The 22,600-nt window shown below is 37.4% G+C and overlaps 2 protein-coding genes across 2 annotated transcripts; one reads left to right on the top strand and one right to left on the bottom strand.

Moving 5' to 3' along the window:
* Positions 1-6,848: 6,848 nt before the first annotated feature.
* LOC137965261 (uncharacterized mitochondrial protein AtMg00810-like) lies at positions 6,849-7,357 on the top strand. The gene is made up of 3 exons (XM_068811599.1): positions 6,849-6,861; positions 6,915-7,061; positions 7,203-7,357. The coding sequence occupies exons 1-3, from the start codon at positions 6,849-6,851 to the stop codon at positions 7,355-7,357; spliced, it is 315 nt and encodes a 104-aa protein (XP_068667700.1).
* Positions 7,358-11,248: 3,891 nt separating this feature from the next.
* Positions 11,249-13,010, bottom strand: LOC137965259 (uncharacterized). Its single transcript, XM_068811598.1, has 3 exons — positions 12,959-13,010; positions 11,884-12,159; positions 11,249-11,730 (listed from the first exon to the last, which is right to left on the bottom strand). Exons 1-3 carry the CDS (start codon positions 13,008-13,010, stop codon positions 11,249-11,251), a joined length of 810 nt encoding a protein of 269 aa, XP_068667699.1.
* Positions 13,011-22,600: the final 9,590 nt, after the last annotated feature.

Genomic DNA, 22,600 nt, shown 5'->3' with positions numbered 1-22,600 from the left:
AGAATGAGGTTATCAGGGATATGTTGTTTTTTGTCAATGCGGTTAATGCTGGGGCAGCTCCCCCAATGGCTGTTAATGTTGAATCAGTAGTTACCAGTTTGGCGCAGGTAACAATTCCACTTGTTGTTCTTTTTCTTCTCGTATTGGGGTATGTTACAGCAAGTGCAGTGACGAAAAAATAAATAAATAAATAAATAAAATAATAGCTCCAATTTTGGGAGTCCAGCGAGTGAACATAGCGATCACGGATGCTACTCGGCCACAGGTGAAGATGTTGGCATACATACACTACTTCCGAGCTTGAGGACAGGCTCGTTCTTCCAAGGGTGTAATGTTATGCACGCAATAATATTATTATTTTAGTTATTTTTATTTAATTTACTTTATTTTATTTCAGTTTAGGTCATAGGGTTATTTTTGGAATATTTTATCTATAGGGGTATTTTTGTAATACTTTATATTAAACCCTAATAGGGTGAACCCTATTTAAGGGGTAAGAGTAATGAGAAAGACAAGGATTGAGAATTAGGTTAAATCTAGCTTAAACAGGCTTGAGATTACCTTCTTGATCTCGAGGTTAGAGTTTTCCTCAAAAACCCACATATTGTCTCATCCTCCATTGATCTTCGTCTTCCCCTTGTCTTCCTACTATCCCTACAGTAATGGATGGCAGACTCGTAACCCGTGGCAGATCCAAGATCCTCCCAACGAATCTTTGTGTTAGATCTGGGACCGTAACAACTCACCAATTCTTTTAGCCTTGACTTATCTTTGATATTTTAAGCAAGACAAGATTTAAAAGAAAGCAAATGCTATTTTTTTATTCACACCCTTAATTCCTTAAAAAAATTTCTTCAATTTGTGTTTGTTAAAATCACTTTAGAGCAATGCCTACAAACCCAATAAAAAATATAGGAGTGTGCCCAACATCCAGGTTGAGTCAAGTCTTTCTATTCTTCACCCAAGAGGTGTTTTGTTGTTTGAGCTACCCTAACAAAGTTAGTACTCTCTTTGTTGTGCCCTAAAGTTGGGTCATTTTTCTGTCTTTGAAATTGAGTAGAGTGTGTTTCAAACTGTGACCAGTTTGACTGGTCAATGGAGCTTTGTCGTACAACTAAGAGTGATGTCTTCTCTCATCATTATTTTATGCAAGTTAGGACTTTTGGTAAAGATCGGAAAAATTGTAAAGTTGTGGAGCCTAATCAAAGCCTTACTCTGAGTTGGTACACGGATTGACCTTCCATGATACATTGACTGCTGCTTCATTAAGGGCAGTTTGGGATTTCACTTTTGGATTGCGGGTGCCCTAGGTTTCTCTATATATTTGGGGCACCACTATTAGGGTTTATCATCAGAGGAGGATCATCAGTTGCGGCTGAGAGAGGTTAGATAAAAATACGAGTGTGTACGATTTCTCTTGTAAACTATTTCATCTTCATAATGAATTACTACAATTGCAGAAGACAGGATGTAGTCTCACCTTGAGGCAACCTATATAAATCTTGTGTTTTTTGTGCTTGAGTTTTTCTTCTTCTATGATTATTCTTGCTCTCGTTAGTTTTGAATTAGCGTGTCTAATTCCTAATAGAGATCCCTACCTTAAAGGAGAGAAGTAGAAGAATAAGTACAAGAAAGAGGTACCCAACAATGAAGAATTCTACGTGTTGTGGTAATCAAATTTTATATGACAAGAATATCCAAGTAAGGGCGAGAAAAAGATGAGAACAAGATAAGACCACAAACAAGATGTGAACAAGAACAAGATGAATCAAAGCAAGCAACCAAAATTTCTTTTTCAAGCACACAAGATTAGAATTTCTTTTCAAGCAAAAAATTTTATTGACCAAGATATTTTGCAAAGTGAAGTAAAAAACACCAACTTGAGGGAGTGTTAAAAGACACCCAGTGTGTTTAGGGGTGGCATGTCCAGTAAATAAGGAGAACTTTCCTAGAGGTGGCATAAAATTATAATTATGCAGACCAATGTAAGTCCTCTTATGTCTTTTTATTTTTGCATCATGTAGCCCTAAGGACATTGTAGTCAATGTAAATACCTTCTGACAACTATAAATACAACCTCAAGGCAATGAGGTAGAGAAATTCAAGCTTCTTCCTCTTAGATAAAATTCATCTTTACCTCTCTCTCTTTTCATATTGTTTATCTCCCTTGGTTTTTTCTCTCCTCTCTCCCAAATGCTACGGTTCCTCTCTTCTCTCTTTCCCTTCAGATCTCTTGAGTTTATATGTTGGCCTTAGAAATCAATAGTTCTAAAGTTATAGAGGTTCATGAAGGTCTTATAAAGAACTTATCTTTTTCATGCAGCTCCTTCTTGTCGAGCAATTCCTTCATGAATCTTAAACCGAGCAGAAAAAAAAATGGAATCCCAAAATTAGTGCTCTAATACCATTTTGATTTCAGGATTCCATATTATAAAGTCTTCAACCTAAGACAACAAAAGAAAGAAGGAAGAAGGAGAAGAGAAGAAGAAGAAAATGAGAGAATGAAGGAGAGAGGACAGATGGGAGAGAGAGAGTTTTTGAACATGTTGAAGAGAGAAAGGAGAGGAGAATTAGGGTTGTGGACTTGTGTCCAAACCCTTCCCATTAAGCTTTATTTATAGATGCCCAAAGTACCAATATTATAATTATACCCTTCACCTTAGGAGTGAATAAGAGATAAAAATCATAAAATAATTTCATCAATGAAACCCAGGCTTGCCTATATATTCTAACACTCCCCATGAAGCTAGCGGTGAAAAGACATCATGTGTCCCTCCTGAGGATGTGGGGGTGGAGCCCTTGTCCAGTCCACGCTATATTGACTGTTGTTTTATTAAGGGTAGTTTGGAAATTTTACTCTTGTATCGCGGTTGCTCTAATTTTCTCTTTATAATTGAGAGGTGTCACTATTAGGGTTTTAATCATCTTAATCTGAGGAGCATCTCGAGTTGCAGCCTGAGAAGTTAGACAGAAACACCTGTGTGCAATTTCTCTTGTAAACTATTTTATCTTCATAGTGTATTATTATAGCGGCGGAAGACAGGACGTAGTCTCACCTTGAGGCAAACCTGTATAAATCTTGTTGTCTTTATTTCGTGCTTACTTTTCCCTTCTTCTGCTTTTATTATTATTGCTCTCTTTAGTTTAGAATTAGGGCATTTAATTTCGAACATATCGTGTGTTTTCCCAAGGATGACGGTAGAATCTCCCATGGAGCCTCCCCAATCTCATTCTGAGCCTTATAGGCTGCCCTCCTGGTGCGGAGATTCCTTGGCCTCGCTGAGGATTCTTCTTCCTTGGGTTCCTTTGACACATGAAACTTCATCTTCTTTGGTTCTGTCCAGAGGTGAATTAAAAGATTCGCCCTGATTTCTTCAATTCCAAAATCATGATCTTTGCCCGCCGCCATCAAATTAAACTCCTAGGCGTGCTGCTAATGGTTCCCAAATTTGATATTGCATGGTTCTACTACCCTTTAGTACATGCTGAATTAAAGAGATGGAGAGTGTCACATGTCTCATCAGTGGTTGACTACAATGATCGACGATGCGGATATCATCACAAATGGTTTAAAAAGTCCCACGTGCTATGTGCCTAAAAGGTTAGCCATTGCAATCGTCATCGCACCCAGTGATTCTTCCAAGTATAGGAATTGCACATGGGAGTTAATTTTCCCATTGTTAAATTGTATTTCTTGTCAAAACCTCTTATTTAAAGGGAAATAGGCATGTCATTGGTAATTGCCATGGCATCACAATGGCTTATTTGTGGCTTGGGAACTTGGGCACAATGGGTAGCACTAAAAAAGATGACCATCTCTACCAAAATTTATTCTCCTCTATCGCTTGAAATTAATTGTATTAAGTTATGGAGCCTAATTAATGCCCTATGCTGAGTTGGTCGCGGTTGCCCTAATTTTCTCTTTATAAATGAGGGGCACCACTATTAGGGTTTGATGATCTTAATCCGAGGAGCATATCGAGTTGTAGCCCAAAAGGTTAGAGAGAAAAACCTGTATGTGTGCGATTTCTCTTGTAAAGTATTTCATCTTCATAGTGGATTACTACAGTGGCAGAAGACAGGACATAGTCTCACCTTGAGGCAAACCTGTCTAAATCTTGTTGTGCTTTTTCGTGTTTGTTTTTTCCTTCTTCCACGTTTATTATTATTGTTCTTGTTAGTTTGAAATTAGAGCGTCTTATTCCTAACAAATTGAACTTCAACTAATTGATAGTGACTTCTCCTTTGCAAAACTCGTGGCGTATTCCAGTTGACGACTCTTGGTGGCATGTCTATCACTAGCCAATGTCAGCAATGAGGTTTCCACCCACATGATCAGCCCCAAAATGGGGGTCCCAAATTCGACCATTGCACAGATGTTTACATGGTTCCTAACTCGATGTTCGATGTCATTGATCTCCAGTGAGTATGATTTCTACTTTGGGGTAATCCAAATAGTCTCTTGATTTGTTTATTAATTGAAGATGTTCTATTTCTCTCCCAGTTGTGTAAAGAAGATCGCGCATTTTCCAGAAAAGCTTAATGATGGTTGTAGTCATAAAAGAACCGATGTTCCCTCATGCATATGCAACATTCGAGCATGACAAAGATGAAAAACTTTAATGAAATTTTAAAGCATATATGAAATTCATAAACCAAAAATTGTACCTCCTGAAATGGCTTCCTTTTCTGGTGATCGGTGCATCTCGTCTTCAATTTGACATGGTGAGAGCTTGTGTTAGTCTCACCTCTGATGCATCTCTCTCATTAAATACCAATGAATAATCTTTTGAAATTAGGTTTTGAGAAATGGACAATGGCAAGAAATGGATGCAACTGTTCTAGTACCAGGAGATATATGTTTAGTTGTGGAGCCTAATTAACGCCTAAGTTAGTCCAAAATATATTAATTATTGTTTCATTAAAGGCAGTTTGGGAATTTTACTCTTATATCGTGATTGCCCTAATTTTCTCTTTATAATTGAGGGATGCCGCTATTAGAGGGTTTGATCATCTTAAACCGAGGAGCATCTCGAGTTGCAGCCCGAGAGGTTAGAGAGAACACCTGTAAGTGTGCAATCTCTCTTGTAAAATATTTCACCTTCATAGTGGATTATTACAACGGTGAAAGACAGTACGTAATCTCACCTTGAGGTAAACCTATATAAATCTTGTTGTGCTTTTCCTTGCTTATTTTTCCCTTCTTTCGTGTTTATTATTATTGCTCTCATTAGTCTGGAATTCGGGCGACTAATTCCTAACAATATAATCTACATAAATCTTGGTGATACCATCCCATCAGATGCTCGTCTACTTGAGGGAGACCCAATCTTAAAATTGATCAGGTAAATTCTTCATGTATGATATGAATGGCTAACTTATCCATTTTTGCTTGTATTTCTTAGTTTGTTTGTCATTTACACATGCAGACAACTCTTAGTGGAAAATCTCTTCTAGTAACAAAAAAGATAGGAGATGAAGAATTTTTGGTTTCAACCTGTAAGCATGGAAAGATTGAAGTTGTTGTAATTGCAACTGGTGTTCACTCTTTCTTTGGTAAAGTAGCCCATTTGGTTGATTCCACTGATGTAGTTGGTCATTTTTAGAAGGTGAAATACATTCTAAAATATTAGAAACTATGGTTTATGAATATCTTTCCTCAGTTACTCATGGAACCGACATTTCTCTTTTCATGTCCAATAGTAAGCATGGAAACATGTTGCCATTCTTACAGGAACCTTATTGAGGTAGATACTTTAATTTGGGAAGGGGGGGGGGGGGGGGGGGGGGGGGGGGGGGGGGGGCGTGTTTAAGTACGTGCAAAATCTTGTCCTTAGCCTTTTCTTTTTGAGCTCCTCATCCCGATAAAATTTCCAATTCGACTCTTTGTTCCTAAAAGTGTAGAAAATTCCTACTTTCTAGCTTTTGAATGAAGAGAGAGATGCATATATAATGGCCTTGCTTGAAGCCAGAGCATCTAGGGTAGAGAACCAAGATGCCATTGACACAACCATTGTTAACATGCTTGCTGACCCCAAAGAGGTAATAAAAATATTTGTTGTTTGACCATGTTGTCTTATACAATTTCATATTTTTTACATCAACAATAAAAATCATATAAAAACTTGTTCCAATCCAGGCACGCACGAAAACATTACAAAAGTGCATTTCCTCCCCTTCAATCCTATTGACAAGTGGACAACAATTACCTACATTGATTTTGATGGTTGATGGTGGCGAACAAGCAAAAGGGCTCTCGAATGGGTAAAGTCTAAAATATCATGATGAAATTGTAAGTGAGAGTTGTATCCCTATAAATCAGAGGATTCTGATTTATCATCCGAGAGAAATCAGAGAAAGATTTCCTCTGATTTATCCTTCAATAGATTACAGGATATAATAATGTAATCTATGGATCTCTTTGTTGATTGTATAAATATGTAAATTGAAGTGTGTAAAGTTGAGTTTTTGAATATATGAAAGAAGATTATTTTTTTCAGGTGAAAATTTTTATGGTATCAGAGTGGGTTAGCTCTTTCGGCGACGACACCGATGGGCTCCAGTCACATGATGGAGGGAGGACTCAGTTCCACGACTGTGGACCCATCTCCCAAATTGAAAACAGTGGGAAGTCATTCTCTTTGAAAATGGCAGAGAACAAAGCGACTGTCATGGCGATCGCTGACTCTGGCCGAACCTCCAACGTGCGGATTGGCTTTCCAGAGATGAAGGAAGCCTTTCCGTCCCGTGAGATTCAGAGGATCTCTTGCGTAGGGGAACTCCCATCCGACCCAACCTTTCCATCCCATGTAGTTTAGGGGATATCATGCTCAGGAAACTCCGGCCCGATGCTGCTCAGAGGCTGTCGTCGGGGACGATGATGACCTTCTAATTAAATCTGCTTCTTAACATAGAGCAACTGGCAACAAAATTTGAGATGAAAAATTTAGGACGACTCAAATATTTTTTGGGAATTGAAGTTGCTCGATCTAAGCAAGGCATAATCCTTTTCCAAGGAAAATATATCCTAGATTTATTATTTGAAGTTGGACTACTGGAGTGTTAGTCGGTAGATACCCCAATAATCCAAAATCATAAGTTTGGAGAATACCCAAACCAAGTGCAAACAAATAAAGGGAGGTACCAGAGGTTGGCCAGAAAACTTATTTCTCTCCATACATGAGCTAACATCGCCTATGCAGTAACTGTAATAAGTCAGTTCATGCATTGTCCAAGTGAAGATAATATGAATGCTATGAATCAAATTCTTCGGTACCTAAAGTCCTCCCCTGGGAAAGGACTTATGTTCTTGAGAAACAACCACCTAAGGGTTGAAGGGTATACAGATGCTGATTGAGCAAGAAATATTTTAGATTGAAGATCCACCTCAATGTATTTTACGTTTGTTGGAGGGAATCTAGTTACATGGAGAAGTAAGAAACAAAAGGTGGTAGCATTATTAAGTGTTGAAGCCAAGTTTCGTGGAATGGCTAAGGGTCTTTGTGAGCTTCTCTGGCTTTGGAGACTACTAACCAAAATCGGCTTTGACCCAAGCCATGAGATGAATTTATTCTGTGATAACAAAGCGGCTATTGCTATTTCTCATAATCCGGTTTGACATAATCGGACTAAATTTGTGGAAGTAGATCAACACTTCATCAAGAAAAACCTTGAGGCCAAGATAATCCAATTTTCATTTGTTAAATCTGAAGACCAGTTGGTAGACATACTTACAAAAGTGGTGTGTGCAAGAACTTTTACAACTCACTTGTCAAGTTGGGCATTAGAGATCTATATGCACCAACTTGAGGGGGACTATTAGCGAGAGTTGTATCCTGATAAATCAGAGGATTTTGATTTATCATCCGAGAGAAATCAGAGGAAGGTTTCCTCTGATTTATCCTATGAGATATTACAGGATATAATCATGTAATCTATGGATCTCTTTGTTGATTGTATAAATATTAAATTGAAGTGTGTAAAGTTGAGTTTTTGAATATATGAAAGAATTTTTTTTCCCGGTGAAATTTTTCAGAAATCTATTTCTTTCCATTGATAGGATGAAATTGTTTGCTAATGACATGCTAACATCTTCATTCAGATTTTAAATATTGGTAAAGAGAATGATGAGATTACTGGAAAAGTGCATGACATCATGGACTAGTTTGCAGAAAGGGCGCTTCGGTCTCTTGGGGTTTCTTATCAGGGAGGACACATATGAAAATGAACATAATAAGTTGTTACACTAGATCCTGAAAGGAAAGGCATGTTCATGATTCTTACCTGTTCAACATACAAGTTGTAGTTAGGGGTCTCATTATGTAAAATCTATTATTCATGGCACTAGGGTATTTTTGTACTTTTGTTGGTCTTTATGGGGATGCAATTGTGATTCTCCAAAGCTTAGAGCTGAAGCTGGGTTAAAATTATTGGACTCGAGCTCGAGTTTGAAGTATTTAAATCAATCCCAGCTTGAGCATATGCAAGTTCAAGTTTAACTTGATGCCACCCCTAGATGTCATATTTGTCTCCTGATATTCTCTCCCCTGCCTTTAAATATTTGTGGATACCCTACGTGGCAATTTTATAAATAAACACTCCAAAGGAGAAATCTCTAACAAGTCTAAGAAAGGTAAAAAAATTAATTTAATTTTAAATTATTTATTATTTATTAATTTATCCCAAGTTAAAATCTATCTTAGTTTATTAATAGAAAAGTTAAGTACAACTATCTTAAGAGTTACTAGAATAAATTTATATAATAAATTATCCTTTTTATATAAATTCATGATGGTTAATTTTATATTTAATTACTAGTTTATGAGTGAGAATTCAAATATTATAAAATTTACAATTTTATTAAGTATTTTAATATTATAAAAGTAAGCATGTGTTTAATTATTTTTTATATATTTAATTAATTAAATAATATTAATATAAATTTTAAGTATTTCATAATTTATACAAGTTAAAATCTATCTTTTAGTTTGTTAATAAAAAAGTTAAGTAAAAGTTATGAAAGTCAATTCTATTAGAATATTTTATTAATAAAAATTTTCTCTACACTTTACATTGTACTTTTCATTATGCTTGTTTGAAAGAGTTTCCTTGGACGAGAGAGGCTTTAGGGATGAAGAGAAATAAGATTTTCCATGGGGATAGGCTCATTTCTTTTCATTATGTGGCATCCAATATCAATAAAATCTAAAAGAGTCTTCAACCAACAAATTAAAATTTTCAAAATGGGCTGCAAGAAAAGTAAAACAAGCGAAGAGTGTGCCATTTTGACCTTTTCCTGGATTTAGATTGATCAGCTATTCTGCATCTTTCTGTAGCATCGGCGAGTAACCATAATCCAGGGAACATTTGCTGGAAAAAAAATCATGGGAAAGTTTTCATCACTTGAATAGAAGAAAAGAAAGAGAGAATTTATGCATGGTTTTCTTCTATTTCTAGCGACATTGTAAGGCAAATAAGGGAAGATTGAACACATCTTACATCCAATTTCTTTTGTATAACTCCCGCCTAGAAAATTCAAAACACATAAACTAGAAACACTAAAATAAGAGAAGAAACGAAGAAAAGCAAAGAAGGCTTACATCCAATTCATTCTGTATAACTCCCATCTCCCGCCGCCATGATTTTCTCCCAGTTCCAAGATCAGGGTCTTTGGTCACCTCCACCGACTTCCTGGATGTCCAAGTATTCAGTTTCGACGACGACGTTGACACTTCCCCATTGTCGTTCACTCTCAACTTCTGGTTTCCCCATTTGGAGAAAGGCATGGAGAAGTTGTGGTGCAATTTCTTCGTCTTCTCTCCCCATTATGGGAAGGGCATGGAGAAGTTGAGCTGAGATTTCTTCAGTGGCGGCGGGGCCAAGGACATTAGCCGCTGAGGAGTCGTGGGCTTGGCTGATCGTACAATCATCACCATGGATCAAGAGAGAAAACAAGAAAACGATGAGAGGGTAGAAGAGCTGAGCAGAATCTACACAACGGAAGGTATGGCTGGAGAGGCGAGGGTCGATGGAGATTCAAGAATCCCCATTTTTAGAAAACGGTGGGAATTTGGAGAGAACGAGGGAGAGACAGAGGGAGGGAAAGAGAGATATACAAAGCGGTTTTAACATCTGGGTTTGATTCTTAGGAGTTTGGGGTTTTTATATTTGAATATGATGAAAGGCGATTGCTAAAATACGGTGGGGTGATGGGTGTGGATAGTCACGTGAGTACGTCGCCCGTCACCCGTCGCCTAGTGGGAGTGCCAGCTTCCGAGAATCCGGCCCAGTTCACATATGAGAATCCTTCGATGTTGAAGTGACCATAATTTTTATAGAGAAGCCCTCTTCCTGGTGCTCCTTTAAGATATTATAATATCCTTTCCAGTGCTTACTAGTGACTGGGTTGTGGGTTGTGCATATATTGACTTACCACACTGAGTGCATATGAAATATCTAGCCTCGTTACGCAAAGGTAAATATGTTTTTCCACTAATCTTTGATATTTTCCGTTATCTACCTCTTCTCTAGTACTTGCAAATGATTTTGTATTTCAGTCCATAAGAGTATCTGCCAGTCTGCATCCCATCATTCCGGTCTCCTCCTGTAGTTCAATGACATACTTCCTTTGAGATAATACAATTCCATGTCAGAATTGTAGTGCTTCAATACCCACAAAATATTTGAGCAGTTCAAGATCCTTTGTCTTGAATTCAGCACATATCCTTTCTTTTATTTTCTGGATGCCCTCGGAATCACTACCAATTATAATAATATCATCAATATATACTGCTAGAATTACCTTTCCCTTAAGTGTGTCTTTAACAAATATGGAGTGATCTCTAGAGCATCTGTGAAATCCAGCCCGTATGAGTGCTTGGCTAAATTCTTCAAACCATGCCCGAGGAGACTAATTCAAACCATAGAGAGATTTTTTTAGTCGACATACTGACTGCCCCTCAACTACATACCCAGGTGGTTGTTGCATATAAATTTCCTCTTTGATATCACCATTCAGAAAGTCAATATTTACGTCAAGTTGATATACTTGCCAGGAAGAGTTAGCTACTAGAGATAATAACACACATATCGAGTTCATTTTTGCCACTGGCGAGAAGGTTTCCACATAATATATACCATAACATACATAATATATACCATAACATTGTTTATAGCCTTTAGCAATGAGGTGAGCCTTCAGCCGAGCCACGGACCCATCCGGATTGTGTTTCATAGTAAACACCCATTTTCAACCGATGAGTTTCTTCTCTGATGGAAGTAGGACTAGAGCCCATGTCTGATTTTCATAAAGCACCTGCATTTCTTCATCCATTTTTGCCTTCCACCCTGGATGTTTGAGAGCCTCATGATAGGACCGTGGTATTGATATGGAGGAAATAACAGAGAGAAATTGACAACATACAAGAGACAGAATATGATGAGACACAAAATTTGATATGGGATGAGAAGTAGAGGGCATGGTGCATGATCTGGGTTCTTTTCTTATGGCAATAGGACGAGTATCATATTGTGGGAAAAAAATAACTGAACAAGATGGACTTGCCTCGGTGGGATCCGTAAATGTAGTAGGTGTGGTGTCAACCAATGTTTCTAGGGGCTGAGTAGTTTCTGTAGCACGGGACACAACCAGTCGAGGAGAACCTTGTAGAGAAGATAAAACTAGAGAAGCATTGTCAGTATAATATGGAGAGTCTTCAAAAAATGTGACATCTTGGACACAAGCAAACGTTGAAGAGTGTGATTATAACAAACATAACCCTTTTGTGTGCAAGAGTATCCTAAAAAGATACACTTGATAGATTTGGGATCAAGTTTACTGTGCTTTAGGGAGGAAATATGGACAAAACATTGACAGCCGAAGACTTTCAAGGGTAGTGAAAAAAAAATCATCATTGGGTAACAATAGAGAGTAAGGGGATTCATTACCAAGAACGGAAGATGATAACCAGTTTATAAGAAAACATGTAGTAAGGATTGCATGCGGCCAATAAAAGTATGAAACTTTCATGGCATATAGTAAACCGTGAGCTACCTCAAGAATATGATGGTCCGTCCGTTCAGTTACACCATTTGGTTGAGGGGTGTAGGCACATGATGTTTGATGAATAATGTCATTATCTTGACAAAATGAGTCAAGGTCTTTGGATGTGTATTCTTTGGCATTATCAAACTACAGTATTTTAATTTTTTGACCAAACTAAGTGAGTACCATAGCATGAAAAGATTTAAAAATCAATGGTACTTCAGAACGCTCTTTAAACAAAAATAACCAAGTGGTACGAGTGAAGTCATCAATAAATGTGATAAAATATTTGACTTGAGTAATATTCGAGATGCTCAAGTCCCCATACATCAGTATGAATTAATGAAAAAGGAGGGACACTTTTAACTTATGGATGAGGTGAGTATGTAGACCTCTGATGTTTACTCATTTGATAGACTTCACAATGAAACTCCGACCTTTCTTTAAGAGTAGGAAAAATATGATGAAGAGATTGTGCGGACGGATGTCCGAACCGATTGTGCCATAACCTGGTCTCAGTTTCACTGGTGGAAACAATATTTATTTTTGCCACATCCAGGTAGTAGAGCCCCCCTTTTTCACGGCCTCCACCAATCACCTGATTCGTTATAAGATCCTAAAACACACATGAACTGGGTGAGAAGGTAATAGAGCAATTAAAATGTTTGGTGAGCTAACTAACCGATAAAAGATTCAATGGGAAGTTAGGAACAAAAAGGATATCAATGAGCAGAAGTGACTGTGTAACAAAAGTGGATCATTTCCCTTGAACTTTAGTTTGTGAACCGCCAACTATGGTAACAAATTTATGTGAAAGTCATAGAGAAACCGAGTGTAAGAGATTTTTTTTATCTATAAGATGCTCGGAGGCTCCTAAGTCAATTATCCAGGATGAAGGATAGGTAGATAGCATACCTAAAGCGGTGGTGGCAACAGTAGTTGAGGAAGTACTTGGAGAGGAACCCATCATTGTTTTCATTTTCTAGAACAACTCATACTCTTCATTAGTAAATTTTTTTTTGGCTATTGATATGGTAGACTGATCCTCTTTTGTATCACTCACTAAGGCTTGGTTAGCCTTATTCTCGTTTGGTTTGCCATTGGCTTTATAACATTTTTCTCTAGAGTGGCCATATATCCCATAATAAGTGCATTCTTTCCCATTTGTTATGTCAAACCCATTCCTTCCACCTCTTCATCGTCCTCCTCTATAATTTTTGCCTCGGCCTTGGCCTTGGTCAGATGTTGGTGCCCTATGTCCAGAGTACATAGAGGATGATACTTCAGTATTAGAGGAAGAAGCATTTGGAAGATGGAGACATGTGGCACATACATCATCAAAAGTGGGAACCACAAAAGAGCTAAGAAGTTGACTCTTAGCAATTTCAAGATACGGTTTAATATTAGCAAGGCATATGGCAGTAACTAAGGCTTCTTTCTGTTTGTCTCTGATTGAGATATCCATGGTGGTAGGCTGGGCTATCTTCCATTCTTGAAGAAGACCTCTAAAGCGAGCCCAATATTCATGGATATTGTCTCCTTGTTTAGTGGTAAGCATTTGAAATATGGAAAAGTGTGACACATACATCATCAAAAGTGGGAACCACAAAAGAGCTAAGAAGTTGACTCTTAGCAATTTCAAGATACGGTTTAATATTAGCAAGGCATATGGCAGTAACTAAGGCTTCTTTCTATTTGTCTCTGACTGAGATATCCATGGTGGTAGGCTGGGCTATCTTCCATTCTTGAAGAAGACCTTTAAAGCGAGCCTAATATTCATGGATATTGTCTCCTTGTTTAGTGGTAAACATTCGTTGGAGAATATCTTATGGCCTGTGTAAGTTGTCACATGTCTCCCAAATTTGTTTAGCTGTATCAAGATGAATAATATTGTTGGTACATTTTCTTGCATACTGTTGATAAGCCAACTAATAACCAACGTATCATTCTTTAACTACTTTTTATAAAAAAATATCCTCTTCATCAATACGTGGTCCATTGTTGGTGAGGTGACCAAGGAGGTCTTTTGTGATAAGAAACCGACGAACCGATGTGGACCAGCTCATAAAATTTGATACCCCCCACAAGGGTATAATGGTAATTCTGAGTATGTCACTCTTCTAACTCATGTTTTTTCAGCCATAAGAGCCAATTCAATTGGAAAAAAAATTTTCCACTCAATAAATCAAAAACAAAACTAAGTAGAGGTCTTTAACCAACTCGGTTAATGGAGATGCTTAGCATAAAAAATAAGTGATCATATTTAATGAATAATCACTCATAAAAAGGCTCAATGTCATTCTTCTTTATCTGGGAATCTTTTTCCCATAGAGTTATAAAAAAAAATTCAATAGGAACTGGTCTCGATCAAAAAAATTTCTAAATCAAGAAAACTACCTTGATAACTTCTTCTAATCCAAGATGTATATATTTTCATAATCTATTAAGATGAAGACATGCATAAAAACATCTCTAAACCATCTTCTAATATCCAAAAACTAGTAGCATTAAATCAATAATATCATAAACAAACACTTATCTCATGAGCTTCAATCTTGCTTCATAAGGAGCCTTCTATGAGCAACATTGATCATATCTTCTTAGAGCATTCCTTTGACGTGTGGATCCTAAATTTGATTCTCTGATACCATGTTGAGTTTAGGACCCCAATAATAATATCTCGAGCAAGGTGAGAAAGAGAAAGAAAAAGACCAAGAAGGAGAGAGAGAGATCTCGAGTAGAGAGGAGAGAAGAAGAAAAGAAGAAGAAGAAGAAGAAGGAGGAGAAGGAACTCTACACGAGAGAGGGATAGGAGAGAACTCCTTACTTTGATTGATTTTATTATCAGTAAAAGCTCCTCTATTTATAGTGGAGGAGTGATAGAATTTATATACACTTACCAAAGATAAACTTACTCAAATTCTAACTTACTTAAATTCAGACATAAATTATAATCCTTCTATAAGGACTTGACCTCTTGGCTGGAGATGCCAGCTCGTGTGGTATCTTTGTGGGTCCCATTTGATCTTCCAGCTCACGTAAAAATATCTTCTAGCTCATGTGATAAAGATACCAGCTCGTGGTATCTTTGTGGGCCCCCACTAGATCTTCAATTCTGCCAACTCATGCCAACTCAAGCCAGCTTGTGTACTGCCTCGTCTTAGCTTCTCACGTCCTCATGGTGGGTCCCACCAGCTCGTACAACCATGGTGGGTCCCACATTGTAACAGGTTTGGGACATTGCTTGTTTTATTCTTTTAGATCTTTCTCAACATCACGACCAAGATTTGCTGTTATTAACTTTGAAAAAATCTTTGGTGAGGTTTTGTCTGATAGTGAGGATGAACTAATGTTAAATTGAGTTTATTATTGGGCTCCAATGATATCCAGAAGTCAATACAACATACTAGTATATTTTTCAATCAATTCAAATTTTATTACATGTATTCTCATGCCCTTGTAGTGTGAGAACATGACTCACCATATATATTGAAAATTTGACTCAACTATTGTTTGGCATTCTTGTTGGGTGGTTGAGTTTTTGAATGTATGGGTTTTGCCTTGCAAATTTACCAATGGTAATATGTATGCACCATAGGCCCTAGGATCCATAAAAACCTCAAAGGCAAGTCCTCTATTACTATTAATGCTTTATATAATGATGTTCAAATCACAAGGGATGACTCAAAGAGCTTCTTTCTCAGAACTTTGCTATCACCATTGGATAAGTTTAGATAACAAGAGGGATAGATTGGTTACTAGAAATGATTAGAGATACAAAAAAAAAAAAAAACGAAATGAGCAATAAAAAGCGCTCATATATATCTTTGTCCTTTGCTTAAGCAATATTTTTGTGGCTTTGATTTTTTAGATAAGATGAAAAGTGGATATCTGGATTGCTCAAAATGTTTTGAGATAATTTTTTATGTGGCACGAGGTCTTCTTTATCTTCATGAGGAATCCCCCTTACGGATTATTCACAGGGACATAAAAGCAAGCAACATCTTGTTGCTGCCAACGATACCCATGTCAACACATTCAAAATAGCAAGGACCCAGTGAGTGTCATTTGTAGGTTAACATCGTTCTCTTGTAAATAGAAGAAGCAAAAGACATAGTTATTTAAAAGGATGGTTTTACCTTTTTAAAATTCGAAGAAAAGTATTTGCTCTTTATGATGATGGTCTTGCACAAACTTTTAATTGATGGCCTTTTACTTGCCAATTGACTTTTAAGACAATGTTTATTATTTACTTGTTAATAACTTAATGCCATGTTTATTGCCTTATATTATTTATAAACAAATAGATTTTCATATCATAAAGCGCAGGGCTAACTCTATTTGTGTTTAGAAAAATTCAAATAAGTGCCTTGTCATTGTTACTATATCTTGTATTATATTTTAGATAGAATTTCTGATTATAATTATTGTACAATTTAGGTTATGTAAATAGGGTATTTAGAGTAGGCTTAATGGATTGGGGGCAATGTATTGGGCCCATGGGCCAATTTGTAATAATCTCTAAAACCTAAGCTTAAATAGATCATGAAGAGAGAGGAAGACACGAGAGCATTTCAGAGAGACTGTTCATCCTCTCCAGCATTGTCGTCTTCGTCGAGAGTCCAGAGAGTGCGACGCTCTCCGTCTGGATTGTCATGTCAATCCCATGAGGTTGTGGTGGTTTCGTCCACTGTCGTAAGACCTAAGAACTCTCGCTGCACCATCAACCTCCGTCCTACGAACATCGCTTTCACTCTCAAGAAGACCAGAGCATAAACTCTGGCCGTAGCTAATCAGTGGTCTTGCTTCACCATCAGGAATCATTGCTGACATGGTATCAGAGCTTGCTCCGTCCGAAGAGTTTCCGCCCAACGAGATGCTGTCTGACGACTCAATGTTAGGCAGAGCTATCGGGGGTGATCGAAAAACAACGTTCGAGTTCAGAGGAGTGCTCAGAATTCTATGTCCGAGCTCCGAGGAGTGTCCCTCACCAGAAAGGAGGACAAACAGGTTTGTTTGTTTTTTTTGGACGTGGGTCGGCAATATTTTCCTAAGTTTGGAATGAAATTATTTGCATAAGGTAGTTTCTGTAATTTTTAGAAACAGCTGGGGTAGATTTGGAATTTTTGAAACTGTGGGGCAGATTTGGAATTTTTGAAAACATGGGGGCAGATCTGGTAATTTTGAAAGCGTGGGGGTAGATCTGGATATTTTGAAAATGTGGGGACAGATTTGGAATTTTTGAAAACTTGGGGGCAGATCTAGTAATTTTGAAAGCATGGGGCTAGATCTAGATATTTTGAAAATGTGCGGGCAGATTTGGAATTTTTTAAGTTGTGGGGTAGATCTGGAATTTGTTGCAGTTGTAGGGGCAAATCTGAATTTTCAATAGGGTGGTATTTATGAAAATCTCAGAAAAATATTGATTTTATCATGTCAACAAACAAGTTAGATTTCGCTCCTATTCGGTTCACGGGTAAGAACTACAATGCTTGGGAATTTCAGTTCCGGTTATTTGTCATGTGAAGAGATTTTTGGTGTCATATTGATGGGAGTGATCCGACACCTTGCGATGCTAAAGCGTTGTCAAGATGGATTACCATGGATGCTAGAGTCATGACCTGGATACATACATTTAAAACTTTTCAAAAAATATATTCGAATAAAATGTATATAAAATTATGCATACATTTTACATAAAATTGGGTATGACCTCTACATAAAATTGGGCATAACTTATATATATAATATGTGTATAAGATTGGGCATAACCTCTACTTAAAATTTAGCATAATCTATATATTTAATACTTGTATAAAATTCGGCACGATCTCTACTTAAAATTGGGCATAATCAATATACATAATACCTGCATAAACACTCCATAAAATTGTCTATACATTCCATAAACACTTCATGAAATTGTTTATACACTCCATAAAATAATCTAAACACTCCATACACTGCATAACATTATAAATAAACTCCATACAATAATAAAACACTAAAAAATTAAATAAAATATCACTATCAATTTACAATCACCCAAATAAAAACTATAAATCCTTTAAATAAAATCCTATTACTATTACAGACTTATTAGAAAATTACAAGAAATATTTTAAATTTTTCTTAGGAAAGTTAAATGGACCTCTTATTGCCTTTTCTAAGGAAATAAATAAAAATTAATAATTAATCTAATATATTATTATACTTATCGATAAATTTTTAATCACATAAAATGTCAAACACAAAATTGCTATGAAAATTGCCTCATGCTCAAAGTATTATATCATCAACTGTCAAATACTTATTCAAAATTTTTCTATATGGTTTTCTAACCCATCTTGGCAAGAAAATCTTACTTGGAAAATTATATGATTTTTTAAAAATAATTTATAATTAGAAAAATATTTTGAAAAAATATGAGGCACTAATGGTCCCTATATTTCTATTAAAAATGTCTTTTCAATATTTATTGAAAAACTCACTAATAGTCTCTAGAAACGTATTTCTACTAAAATATCTTTTCAATTTATTTAAGAGCCATGAGGAAGGGACAAAGAGTTTTTTTTTTCTTGTTTATGATCTCGCACGTAGGGGTGGCTTTGAATAAATTATATATAAAATTATGCATATATTTTTAAAAAATATAATGATATGGGAGGTTCAGGATTGAATTTCAATAATGGATTAAAATGCACCAATATTAATATTTTTTACTCCAATTATTGTCTAGCTTGTTTTGTAATTTTTGAATCTGGCTATAATTTATTATGGCCTCCTTAGTGCCCCTAGATAAAAATTTATATTCTATGAAAAACTACAAATATTTTTCCTATGATACATATTCCCAAAAAAACCTTTAAATAAAATCTTATTACTATTAGTGACTTATTAGAAAATTACAGGAAATGTTTTAAAATTTTCTTAGGAAAGTAAAATGGACCTTTTATTGTCTCTTCTAGGGAAATAAATAAAAATTAATATCAATCTAATATATTATTATACTTATCGATAAATTTTTAATTAAATAAAATATCAAACACAAAATTGCATTGAAAATTGTTTCATGCTAAAAGTATTACAACATCAACTGTTAAATATTTATTCAAAAAAATTCTATACAGTTTTCTACCACATCTTGGTACGAAAAATCTTACTTAGAAAATTATATGATTTTTAATAAAAAAATTTAATTAAAAAAATGTTTAAAAAAACATGAGACACTAATAGTTTATAGAAAATTATTTCTATAAAATTTATTTTAAATTTTTTCTAGAGGAAAAGTTTTTTTTTTTATTTTATGATCTCGTACGTGCAAAATCGCACGTGCGAGATCATCTTCTCACGAGGAAGGGGGAGATTATTTCTCCCCTGTTCTGGTTTTTCGCCGAGACGACACGGAGGGAAGGGGGTTACGGCGCTGGGGAGGACCTATCGTCGGGGATGACGGCGGCGACGGAGTCGGCGGCGACGGAAGCGGCGGCAACAGAAACAGAGGCGACGGCGAGGAGAGGAAGAAATCGAACGAACGGCCACAGAGGTGGCCGTGCGAGCAACTGCGACGACGATATAGACGCCAGCAAACAGCTACAACGGCGGTAGAGGCGACGACAACAACCGATGGGAGGGGTCGGCGGCGACAACAACCGATGGGAGGGGTCGGCGGTGACGAGGGGGGAGGAAAAATTTTTCCCCCCCTCGCTCTCGCTCGCGATCCCGTTGTCGATTCATACCGATCTGACTCATTTCGAGTCAGCTAGCGAACCGATGAACCGAACCTAGCTTCGGTCGAGCTCGGCTCGAGCTCGATAAATGATGAATCGAACCGAGCCGATACTGAGCCGAACTGAGCCGGCTCGGTTCAAAGCCACCCCTAGCTTCATCTAGTCCTTAATCTGAGGCCCTACAAAACTTTAGCGGATATATGGAATTACCTCCACATGGTTGATCACCAAACAAGCATGGCGCATCAATTTCAAGTCGAATATGAAATGACAAATTTCACACAATGACGCCGTTCCATTGAAGAATATTTCTCAGGCTTCCAAAATCTGTGGGCAGACTATACTGATATTGTTTATGAGAAGGCCCCTGTTGCTGCTCTCTTTGTTGTACAAGCCACACATGAAACCAGTAAACAGGACAAATTCTTGATAAAGCTACATCCAAAATTTGAGATTGCTCGATCACATCTAAAGAATCATCATCCAGTGCCGCCACTGGATGCCTATTTGAGTGAACTTTTGAGGAAAGAGGAGCGCTTTGCTACCCAGGCCAGGATGGAACATCGAGTCCAGACTGATATCTAGGCTCCAGTGGCTTATGTAGCACAATAGAAAAATAAGGGTCAAGACATGAGTTTTGTTTAGTGCTTCCACAACAAGACATATGGTCACTTTACTAGGGAATGCCCTAAGAAGTCTTGTAACTACTACAAGAAGCCAGGTCATCTCATCGTAGTTTGCCCTACTCGCCCTGAAAAGAAGAACAATATAACTTATCAAGCCTCCACTGGTACTTCTAGTTCTGGAGCATTGCCGACTGCCATCCCCGTCACTACACTTTTGATTTCTCCAACACCTACGAGTTTGACCACTCTCACTCCTAAAATGGTACAATAGATGATCATATCTATTTTTTCTACTTTTTGTATCTGAGGTAAGTTGAAAATCTCTACTCAGCCATGGTATTTTGATTTCGGTGTCTCTAACCACATGACAAAGAATGTAGTGTCTCTTTCCAACATCAGAAAGTATGATGGAAACCTGCACATCAACACAGTTGATGGCAGCTCTATGCCTATATGTGTTGTTGGTGAACTCTCTCCTTCTTTAGCTGATGTCTTTGTGTCTCCTGACCTATAGACAAACCTTTTGTTTATTGGTCAACTGGTTGATAAAAATTGTAATGTTCAATTTTCTCGCTTTGGGTGTGTTGTGCAGGATCAAGCGTTGGGGAAGGTGATCGCGAAGGGGCCAAAGTGGGCAGGCTATTTCCACTTAAAGTCTTTCTATCCACCTTTATTCCACGTTCTCCTATACTTTATTTTGCATGTAATGTTGTTGGTTCTAGCACTAAGATGTGACACCACCCAAACTTGGATGTCCTTCGTACATTGTTTAAATCGGATTTATTAGGCAATCTAGACTGCACTTCTCTTGATACTTATGTTGACTGTTAATCATGCAAAGTTGGCAAAAGTAAAGTTCTACCATCCTACCTCGCATGCCTACCACTACTTTGACCTTATTCATAGTGATGTCTGGGGAATTGCTCATGTTGTCTCGCATGCACAAAATATTACTTTGTCACCTTTATTGATGATTTTAGTCGGTTTATTTGGGTCTACTTTTTATGGGCAAAGTCTGAAGTGTTTGTCGCTTTTAACAGGTTTCTTGCACTTATTGAAACACAGATCTCTGCTCACATTGAAGTACTACACTCTGACACTGGAGGCGAGTACATGTCAACTGAATTCCAGGAATTTCTTCAAAGCAAAGGAATTATCTCTCAGAGTTCTTTTCCCTTGACACCTCAACAAAATGGAGTTACAGAGGGGAAAAATCGTCACCTTTTTTATATGGTCCGCACCTTTGTCATTGAATCATCCATTCCTCCTTGGTTTTGGTGTGAAACACTCTCTACCTCCATTCATTTAATCAAATGTCTGCCCTAGCCTACCTTGCATCATGTCTCTCCATTTGTTAAATTATTTGGTTATTCACTGTCCTACACTGATCTTCGGACATTTGGTTGTGTTTTTTTTGTACATCTGCCTGATCATGAACGACATAAGCTTACAACCCAATCAGTTATGTGTGCATTTCTTGGGTATGCCGTTTCTCAAAAGGGTTATGTTTGCTATGATACCCAAGCACGTCGAGTTCGTGTTTCTCGGAATGTGGTCTTCTTTGAAAATAAATATTTTTCCCTCCAAGTTACACTGCCTTCTGCATCTTTGTCTAGTCTGACGAGCTTTGATGAGCCTAACCCCACTGCATCGATGTCCCCTCCCCATCCTGACTTGGCGCTTGCTCCCATCACTCTTCATAGATCCATGCATCGTTCTTACCCTCCTTCCAGGTATGGTTTCCCCTCCCTTGTATCACTTGCAGCTACTTTATCTTCTATTTCCATTCCCTCTGGCTACAAACAGGCTATGGCACATGATTGTTGGCAAAAGGCAATACAAATAGAACTATAAGCGCTAGAGGAAAATCACACTTGGACCATTGTGACTTGCCCTCCTACTATTCGGCCTCTTGGGAGTAAATGGGTATTCTCTTTCAAGCTGCATTTAGATGGATCGTTGGATATGTACAAAGCCCGCCTTGTGGCCCTGGGGAATAGGCAGGAATATGGGATTGATTACGAGGAAATATTTGCATCGGTTGCCAGGATGACCACGGTCCATACTATATGAGCCATTGCAGCCACTCAGTCCTGGTCGCTGCATTAGATGGATGTGAAGAATGCCTTTCTCCACGGTGACCTCCACGAAGATGTATGCATGAAGCTCCCGTCGGGTATGACTACCTCCTCTCCTGAGCA

Source organism: Aristolochia californica, unplaced genomic scaffold, assembly GCF_029961685.1.
Source record: "Aristolochia californica isolate CCGP_79_NKW_82.1479 unplaced genomic scaffold, dmAriCali1.0.hap1 SCAF_5, whole genome shotgun sequence".
Classification (NCBI taxonomy): domain Eukaryota; kingdom Viridiplantae; phylum Streptophyta; class Magnoliopsida; order Piperales; family Aristolochiaceae; genus Aristolochia; species Aristolochia californica.
This window is presented reverse-complemented; position numbering and strand designations above follow the sequence as displayed.

Excerpts from the sequence above, each read along its gene's own strand:
- LOC137965261 (XM_068811599.1), top strand. Across the intron at positions 7,062-7,202 it reads TGAAGTTGGACTACTGGAGT|TAACTGTAATAAGTCAGTTC; the intron begins GTTAGTCGGTAG and ends TCGCCTATGCAG.
- LOC137965259 (XM_068811598.1), bottom strand. The coding sequence starts at position 13,010 with ATGGGTTCCTCTCCAAGTACTTCCTCAACTACTGTTGCCACCACCGCT. Across the intron at positions 12,160-12,958 it reads TGTTGCCACCACCGCTTTAG|ACCTTGACTCATTTTGTCAA; the intron begins GTATGCTATCTA and ends ACACATCCAAAG. Across the intron at positions 11,731-11,883 it reads TTTTTTCACTACCCTTGAAA|ATGTCACATTTTTTGAAGAC; the intron begins GTCTTCGGCTGT and ends CTTGTGTCCAAG.